Source organism: Ruditapes philippinarum, unplaced genomic scaffold, assembly GCF_026571515.1.
Source record: "Ruditapes philippinarum isolate M1 unplaced genomic scaffold, ASM2657151v2 ctg17856_1_1_1_1, whole genome shotgun sequence".
Taxonomy (NCBI): domain Eukaryota; kingdom Metazoa; phylum Mollusca; class Bivalvia; order Venerida; family Veneridae; genus Ruditapes; species Ruditapes philippinarum.
In genome coordinates, this window is record NW_026858241.1 from 1 (window position 1) to 10491 (window position 10491).

The 10491-nt window shown below is 32.2% G+C and overlaps 1 protein-coding gene across 1 annotated transcript; it reads left to right on the forward strand.

The window, feature by feature from the left end:
- The first annotated feature begins 5217 nt into the window (after positions 1-5217).
- Positions 5218-9985, forward strand: LOC132752576 (uncharacterized). Its single transcript, XM_060742915.1, has 3 exons — positions 5218-5874; positions 6591-6728; positions 8394-9985. Exons 1-3 carry the CDS (start codon positions 5227-5229, stop codon positions 8616-8618), a joined length of 1011 nt encoding a protein of 336 aa, XP_060598898.1. The 5' UTR covers positions 5218-5226; the 3' UTR covers positions 8619-9985.
- The last annotated feature ends 506 nt before the right edge of the window (positions 9986-10491 follow it).

Consider the following 10491-nt stretch of genomic DNA (forward strand, 5'->3'; position numbering starts at 1 on the left):
TTTTTTAAATCGTTTAATAACCTTTTTTTTGATACATCCATTTACTTCTGAGAGGGATAAATCGTTTGATAAAAAAGACCGGCTTCAATATAATCCAACATTTTCGGCAGATCAGTTTCAAGAAAGTGCCTTTGTTTTGTTTTCCGTTAACAAGACATTTGCACTTTTGCATGATACATATTAAATGTATAAAGATGCGTCTTACCCATTTTGCTACTTTATATCTTAATTTTTACCAATCCATCTTTCTTGTCATACACAGAAATTATCTTCCGGTTATTTTGTGGAGAAACTCTCCGCGTAAAAATGTTCTGCAGCCCGCCTTCAAAAATTCATAAGTTCCCTTATTGAGCGTTAATGTTTCCCCTCCACCAGTCGGTTCAATGTTGTTCAATGTTCATCTGAAAAACGCTGTGTCGCTTGCAATTTCTTTCTCATAGCTGTTTTCTTATTTAAGATAAGGTTTTTATTCCGCTATTTTTATCACGCACATTATCATGATTTCTATTAATGATCGTTTCAATCCGCTAAATGTTCATCATCCATTATTGCAAAATTTCGTCACATAACATTCATCAAAAAAAATGAAAAATACATAAAAATGTTCGTCTTTCCGTTTCTCACATTTTTTTTCTTTTTTTTTTAATTTAACGTTTTTCATACTTAAGATAAATTATTCTTCGTTATTTTTATGTCGCAGATTTAAAGTTGTTGACGGCCAACCTACGTGACGTCATACGATATCATATTATTTAACCATGAAGCCCTTCTAACGTTGTAAGACCCCTCGCATGCTACTTTTTAAAGAATCAAAATTGTAACGTGAATTTCTTTTTCGTGAGATTGATAAAACAACATCTATCTAATTAATAGCAAAAACAATTATCTGGTATATTGAAAAAACTTACGTGGTTATTTAATTTTTTTATCTGTTTTTGTAGAAATATTCCTTTTAACGGGTCTTTTTTCCGGCGAGAGCCCTTCACTTCCTGTATAATTTACAGGAAAGAACTGAAAATAAGAAAGAGTATCCATTTGTTATTCTAAAATCACTTATGAGATCTGGGAATCTCATTTGCCATTCTAAAATGAAAAGTAAAGGATAGTTCTTGTCATTTTAAGATAGTTCTAAATTTAAATGTAATGGTAAAAAAAATGTAAAGGATAGTTCTAAAATAAATTGAACAGGATATTATCTTTTAGTTTAAATGGCTAAGATATTTAAGTTCTATTTAACAATTCTTCCACCCACAAAACATTCGTCACTGCATTCAGTTCTCATTACATTTTCTAGTGAACAGTTTATTTTACACAAGAAGGTACTGGGTTTATTTTATACAATATCCAAGTTAAAACATTAGTTCATTTACGGAAATATGACGGGTTCGTTAAGGACATTATTGTGTTCCATTGTTTCCAGTTTAATAACGCTACAAAAAATTATTATGTCATTGTTGTGCAAACTATGCTAACATTTCTTTATGACACTGCATGGTAAACTTAGAACTAAAATTTGTTACTTAACCAGTTATTCTTCGGCCGAGTTTTTTTTCCTTTATAACAAGGACTTTTATTCATAAATCAGAATAGTTTTTTAATTGTACACACAAGTACATCTGTACAATTTATATGGAGGGTGATTTATGCCAAAATTACATCTTGCTTTCTTACGTTACATCGTGCTTTCTAACTTGTACATCGTGCTTTCTAACTTGTACATTATGCATTCTGACATATACATCTTGCATTCTGACTTTTACATGTTGCTTTCTTACATGCACATTATGCTTTCTGCTGTGTGCGACTTGCTTAATTTTATGTTGATGTCGTTATTTAACGATCGATTATTATTCATTTGTTGATCTGGTATATTGATTCAATAAATTAACCTGCAACTGTTTGTATTTGGGTCTATTTACTCAGCTTGAATGACGAATGTCATAAGGTAGAATGCGCATAGCCGAAAGCCGAATGCAGCAAGCATAATACAACGCGACATCTGGTGTAATAATATGTGACACCCAAATTATGCTAACAGGTGGCGCTACAGTTATATTCTCGGTAAAGTCCAAATTGCGGTTCGGATTCAGTTTACCAAGTTACGTCCCTTTGTTTTAAAATTTCCATTTGCACTCATGGAGGAAATATACAAAACGATTTAACCAATTTTTATATTTATTAATGAAACTCTGTAGGTCAAATTATATTTCCAGCTGACAATGACAAGTTGCACATTTCCAAATCAATGGTTTTAGAATTTATTTTTTTTTCATCAACAAAATAATTATAAAATAGAACAGTTGTTCAACATTGTTCAAAGTGCTTGGGCCATAAAAAACTTCTTCTTATTAAAATATTTCATACTCTTGAAAAGTTCTTAAATTTTGACATGGCTTATTTCCAATACCTGTGACCATCCACAACATTTTTAATGTGTTTTTATTAATTAGGACATTTTCTTTAATTTTGTACACACGTTAGATTTTTTATATTCAAATTGTCAAAAAAATGTCTTTTTTCACTAAGTTCAAATTATTCACTAAGATGCTTTATGAATACGGCCCAGGTTCTTGTTCAAAGTGTCAGCTTAAAACTGAAGAAACTGCTGCCAAAATCAGCTGATTCTGAGAAATAAAATACAATGTCAAAACTGTCTAGTCTGTCAGACTAGACAGTTTTGCCTTTTTTTTCTTTTGCAGCGGCACGGGCTACCTCTCTTCATTTGAATTTTTATATCACAGGTACCCTCTCATTTTTTAACACATACGTACCCACAAGGCACGACATATGCTTTTATTTGCGTTAATCGTTAAGTATGTAATATTTACATAAAAGTAAGAAATATTACATACCTATTTAACGATTAACGCAAATAAAAGCATATGTTGTGCCATGAGGGTACGCTGCAAAACCGATAGTAGGGTGTTTTTATGAATTTTACATTTATTTTTGACAATATACTGGTATTTGTCCGAAGATGATATGTAAATGAACATATTAAATATGTATGATGCATATATAATCAAGCCCACGGTTCATTGCAGCCCGAAAAGTATGTCGAGGTGATGGGCGAGGCAAGACATGTCGATTTTTTGTAGCTTATTGTGAAGTTGCAGTACATGAAAAACGGGCACATGACAAATCAGCACATAAATAAAACATTTTAGTGTTCCGTGGTATATATCTTTTGTACGTGTCAAACCCCCTTTCCTTATTACATTGAAATTTTACTGGATTGTTATCCATCGCTGGTTTGTATTTAGCAGAGAATGACCTGTGCATGTGTAAATAGGGTACCGTTTGATCAGATTTCGCAAAGAGGGTACCGATATAGATATGCACCGTGGTGTAGCTTTAGGACGAATGATTTCATATTATTAATTGATGAGTACATAAAAACAAAATGTACAAAAATGGTCTCAAGAAATGGTTATAAAATGAATATTGCATGTTTGGCTGAAGATGCCTTTTTAGTAGTTTTCTTTAATTATAGCGTTCATGATATTGGAAATGTATAGCAGATCTTACTCATTTAAAACAAAAAAGTTTTATACCTTAAGGCAATAGTATTTGCAATACAAACACCACTGAGAATGTAGAAAAAAATGTTTATTAATATCTTCTATGACAAACAATTCATTTGACTTTATAACCATTTCTTGGGACATTTTTTGTACATTTTGTTTTTATGTACTCATCAATTAATATTATGAAATCATTCGTCCTAACGCTAAACTCTCACAGATTGACAGGCTAGACAGTTTTGCCTTTTTTTCCTCTTTTTTTCTCAGAATCAGCTGATTTTGGCAGCAGTTCCTTCACTTTTAAGCTGACACTGTGAACAAGAACCTGGGGCCGTATTCATAAAGCATCTTAGTGAATAATTTCAACTTAGTGAAAAAAGACATTTTTTTGAAATAGGCAAGAAAATGTCCTAATTAATAGAAACACATTAAAAATGTTGTGGATGGTCACAGGTATTGGAAATAAGCCATGTCAAAATTTAAGAACTTTTCAAGAGGATGAAATATTTTAATAAGAAGTTTTTTATGGCCAAAGAACTTTAAACAATGTTGAACAACTGTTCTATTTTATAATTATTTTGTTGATGAATAAAAATAAATTCTTTAACCATTGATTTGGAAATGTGCAACTTGTCATTGTCAGCTGGAAATATAATTTGACCTACAGAGTTTCATTAATAAATATAAAAATTTGTTAAATCGTTTTGTATATTTCCTCCATGAGTGCAAATGGAAATTTTAAAACAAAGGGACGTAACTTGGTAACTGAATCCGAACCGCAATACGGACTTTACCGAGAATATAACCGTAGCGCCACCTGTTAGCATAATTTGGGTGTCACATATTATTACACCAGATGTCGCGTTGTATTATGCTTGCTGCATTCGGCTTTCGGCTATGCGCATTCTACCTTATGACATTCGTCATTCAAGCTGAGTAAATAGACCCAAATACAAACAGTTGCAGGTTAATTTATTAAATCAATATACCAGATCAACAAATGAATAATAATTGATCGTTAAATAACGACGTCAACATAAAATTAAGCAAGTCGCACACAGCAGAAAGCATAATGTGCATGTAAGAAAGCAACATGTAAAAGTCAGAATGCAAGATGTATATGTCAGAATGCATAATGTACAAGTTAGAAAGCACGATGTACAAGTTAGAAAGCACAATGTAACATAAGAAAGCAACATGTAATTTTGGCATAAATCACCCTCCATAAATTTAAAAACAAAACACGTAGTCAAACCTATTCTAATTTATTAATACAAGTGTCTATTACTTAAAGAGACTTGAAGTGTCCGAATTTCAGGAACTTCCGTTTATATTTATTTGGAACAGTTAATGTTTCTTGTGACAGTGGCTTCGTAAATATTGTCTCATAACTTGACAATCTTACAATCTTAATTTTGTAACTTGATCTTGAGACACTGACTTTCGTAAATACATGTAGTTTCTTGTGATTGTGAAATTCTTTTGTGTCTTAAGAAATTAGTTTATATATTCGTGAGATAACAGATTCTTGTGAGTGTAAATTTCGTTAATATTTTCTTGTGACTGTCACTTTTGGTAACTCTTTCTTGCGACTAAAACAATACGTTAATATTTTCGTGTGACAGATACTAGTTAGCAAATATTTGTGATGGTGACTTTTATAGATTTCCTTAATTTTTTTTCTTACAGATAATCTTTAAAAATGCTTAATGCTCAAAATTTTAAAGATTTGGATGATAAAGGCTATACAGTAGTTAAAGACGTGATTACAAAACAAGAGTGTAACACTGCTATCGCTGAATATAGAACATGGCTAGAAAACTTCGGGGCCAAGTTCCCAAAAACGTTTAACTCTATTGTAAAAGATCATAATATCGGTCACATGGAAACGACATGGCGTCTCCGTTTGCGAGTCAAGCCTATATTTGCGCAGATTTGGAAAACCGAGAAACTGCTGACTAGTTTTGACGCTGTCTCTATAGGCCGTCCACCAGAGTCCGGAAATGAGGAGTTTCAAGATCCAAGAAAATACTGGCTACATGTTGATTATACTCCATCTAGAATTGGTCTACATGCATATCAGGGGTCAATTTTTCTAGAAGAACAGACTAAAAGTGACTGGACTTTTCAAGTCATGGAAGGTTCACATCTTTTCATTGAAGAGTTTTTCAAGAAATTTCCAGATAAGGCAGAAGATTCTAGACGATTTCGTCATAACTATCGACTTGACACGGAAGACATCGACTATTTCAAGAATTGCAAATGTCGTTTGACGCGTGTTCCTGTTCCAAAGGGTGGCATGATATTATGGGATTCTAGATTGATCCATGCTAATGCAAGGCCACTTCCGGTAGGTATATATTGTTATTGGTATGCGTTTATTTTTTGAGGCATGGAGGAGCAAGTTACCTATTCCAGTACATGGAGAAGCACGTGATCTGTAAACCGTACTTTATTGGTTAATCAACTTTGTACCTTTTTTTTAAAATAAATTAATACAATCAATACTGCATGCACATATGGTTATTTTAGATGGGTATATGAAAGAATATTCAAATGCATTTAAAAGAATATAAAGATTAAATATAAACAGGAAAATAGTATTGTAGTCTATATCATCACAACGTTTCCAAGAGAAATCTCAAACGTCTGGATATTACAGACAGGTGTTCTACAAATATACCCTCTCAGGCCTACGACGGTCACCGGTCTCCAAAGACTTTTTTCTATTGATGAGATATATTATCAACTAATTTTCGATAAAAACGTTTTTTGTTTATTTTTTCCAAACAATTTTGAAAAAAAATTAAATGAATATCTTTAAATTATTAAAACTTTCCTCCACAGGAAACCTTTTTAAAGTGTAAATATCATATGACTGTGTACATGTTTTGCAGTTGTTAGTACAACACTTCTAATGTACGTATGGTCTTGACATTTATCTCTGAAACCACATCACTTTCAAACTTTTATTTACATATTTTCAAACGTTCGTTTTATTTGACATTGATATGTAACGCATAGTTTTAGATATGCGAATATAATCTTTGGTAACTCTTTATTTAGAATCGTAAAAATTCTGGTAGATGGCGCTTTGTAACCTTTGTTTCTATGACACCTGCGATATGGGCTAATGAATTGGACATTAAAAAACACCAGGAGGCGTATACAACCCCAAAAATGACGTTACATTGGTCATCACAGGTAATTATGCTGCTGGATATTAACATTCTAAGATATATATATCATGATATAAGTTTAAATGATTATTTATAACTGAACAAGTTGCCGTAAAACTTTATCTGACAACTAGATGGCCGTAAGCCATAAAAATGCTACATCAACTGATGAAATGTTAGATTGGTAGTTGCACCGGCTGATGACGTAATAGAGTGCCACGTGTTCGTACATTAGCTAATGACGTATAAGAGTGGCAGTTACATAAGCGTGTGACTTGTTAGAGTGGTGTATAGATCAGCTGATGGCATGTTAGAGTGGTAGTAAAGTCAGGTGATTGCATGTTACAGTGGTATTTAAAGAGGCTGATGACACGTCATAGTAGTAGTTGATGATATGTTAAAGTGGTAGCTACATCAGCTGATATGTCAGTGTGGTAGTTTCACCAGCTGATTCATGGTTGAGTGGAAGTCACGTCAGCTAATGGCATGTTAGAGTGGAATTTACATCTGCTGATAACATGTCAGAGTGATTGTTACATTAGCTGATGGCATGTTAGAGTGATAGTTACATCGACCGAAGACACGTTAGAGAGGTAGTTACATCAGCTGATGACATGTTTAGATGATAGTAACATCAGCTGATGGCATATTAGAGTGGTAGTTACATCAGCTGATGACATGTTAGAATGATAGTTACATCAGCTGATGGCATGTGAAAGTGGTAGTAACGTCAACTTATTTTAGAGTTGTAGTTACATCAGTCGATGGCATTTCAGAGTGGTAGTTAAATCAGTTGATGAAATGTTTAAATTGTAGTTACATCATCTGTGGGTATATTAGAGTGTCAGTCACATTAATTTCTCACGTGCTAGAGTGGTAGTTACATCAGTGGGTGACATGTTAGAGTGTTTGTTACATAAGAGCTGATAACACGATAAAGTTGAATTTATAACTACATGAGCTGATCACGTGTTAAGTGGTAGTTACATCAGTTGACGAACTGTTAGAATGGTAGTTGCATTAGCTGATGAAATGTTAAAATGGTAGTTACATCAGTTGATGAAATGTTAAAATTGTAATTACATCAGTTGATGACATGTTAAATAGTAGTTACATTAACATGTTTACATGACAGGTAAAATTGGAAGTCAGATTTGTCTAGCTGGTCACGTATGAGTGGTAGTTACATTAGCTGATGACATGCCAAAATTGTAGTTACATCGGCTGATGGCATGTTAAGATGCTGGTTAAATCACATATTAGTACGTTTTACATGACAGATAAAGTGGTAGTCACAATAGCTGAAGTCACTTTTAAATGGTGGTTACATCAGCTGATGATACGATTTATTGGTATCACCTGATTACACATTAGTGTGGTAGTCATATCAGATGATTACAGTCATATTAAAGTGGTAGTTATTCAAGATAATTACGTATTAGAGTGATAGTTATTCAAGATGATTGGACATTAGAGTTAGTGTGGTAGTCATATTTCGGTGATAAGTAGCCACATTAGATGATCACACGTAAAAGTAAGTAGTTGGTGACACTTTAAAGTGTTACGAATCCACATCCAATGGTATTGATGTGGTTATTAAATACACAGTATTATACAGTTTAGAGAAAAAAATGTCAAAGTTAAGCTATTAAAAGATATTAATATATTGATTGTCTTTATTATTTGATAGGGTATTCACCTTATAGAAACGTCTTCAACTCCCGGGATACCATGTCCTACAACTGTTCCAGCTATTGCTCGCAGCGAGGAAGCTATGAAACTATCAGCGATGATAGCATACGATTTTAATGACGGTAAACCGAACGGAGATCATTTAATACCAAAATGGTGTAACACTAGTCAACTTCCAGATGAAATCAACCAAGAAAAAATTCAATCAAATGGACATATTTGAATCAATACGGATCTCACCCGCAGCATATTTTATCTAAAACATCATTCTGTTCAAGCGTTATCCTACTGTAATAGCTTATCTATATTGTCCAATGTGATTGAGCTTAAATTTAAAGTATGTATAGGCAATCCGAATATATCACATCATTTACATTTTTATTCATCAATAAAAAAATGATACGTTCCTAATGTTTTCATTTGCAGAAGAATCAGTTGGCATAAGTTTTGATAAATAAGCAAAGGAAATATATGTTTTGAGTGATCCAAAACTACTTGAATGACAAGTTGTTTAGATAACCTTGTTTTAAATGAAGGTTTTTAAATTCATATTTACAAATGACCTTTCTGTAGTTACTGTTTAATGTTTGTCTAATGTTTTTAATATAATCAATTTAATTTCTTTCATGTTGATTTCTATTCTTTTCTGCATCAGTATTTGATGTCGAGATTTCAAGACAAACTTTGAAAAGCAGTGTTGGTAATTCTGCGATGTTTATAAATGAACTGACACCTTTTACTATTAGATTATGTCATATGAATGTTACAACCTAAAGCACTCCAAAAATATTACAAAACTGAACGCCATTCATTATGTGATACCGATTGCCTACACTGACTATATCATTATTTTACGCGATTGCTGGCGTACGAAGTCTGTCTAAGAACAATTTAACTTCATGTAAAATTTACAGGAAGGAACTAAATATGTGTAGGTTTTTTCATTGGTCATTTGTAAATTACGAACTTCAACCAGGGTTTCTTTTTGGCCATTTTAAGATTCGTAAATTAATATCAAAGATCTTTCTGAAATGTATGCACGTCTAAACGCTCAAAAGGAATTTCGGACTTAAATGTCTCGGATATTTGAGATCTTTGGACCCTGTTTCCCTACATTAAACATTCTTTCAATATCTTACGATATATAAATGACATTTTATAAGTTGTGGGGGTGTTCAAACTAACGATACCATCAAGAACGGTCAAAACACCAGGCTCATAAAAATACCGAAAAACACCAGAAAATTGTCAGTATTCATGACATTATATACATTTTATTATTATGATTGATGTGTTCAGTTTATTAGAAATTCATAAAAGTTTGCACATTTCTGTGTGCACGTAAATATGTTGGTGAAAGGTTCACATACCGAAGCACAACTGTTTCATTTAGATATGTATCTTACATCCGTTCTTAGACAGACAATAAAATACTATGTCAATTGTAACAAAATTATTCATGTTCATTATTTAGCAGTTATGAGCTTGATTATTTATATAATAATTTATGTACAATATGTTTGTGTATATGTATATGACGAGAAACTATGTAGTTTATGTCAATAAAATGTTCTTCTTCTTCTTTTTAATAAAATTCTTTAAAAAGAATTCATTTCAGATGTTCAGTGTCTTTCTGTATTCCTGTTGGTGTTGCAGATCCTAGGAAATTATATTCCGACAAATCGTTGTTTTTACATTGTAAACCCTCTCCTCAAGTTTAATTTCCATTCCATTAAACAACGATCCTAAATTATTTTTGTATTAAAATGACAGTCAGAATTTTAAAATGATTTACAATTATAGTGAATTGAAGCAAACATGTTGAGTAGATAGCAAATTATCCATTAATTAATTTATTAAGAATTTTAATTCTAGACTTTGTCATTTGAATCCGGCAACAGTTTGAAAATAAATTTAATTGTCTTGCGTAGAAACAATGCAAACTTTCATTTCGGACACGTCTCAGATCAAAAAAAAATGTTAAAGCTTCAATTGTTACTTTCGGACATTTATATAACTGAATTAGGAGTCGTATATTGAAATCTTTATCATTAATTAATTTAATTTATTTATTTATTCATTTATTTACAAAAAAG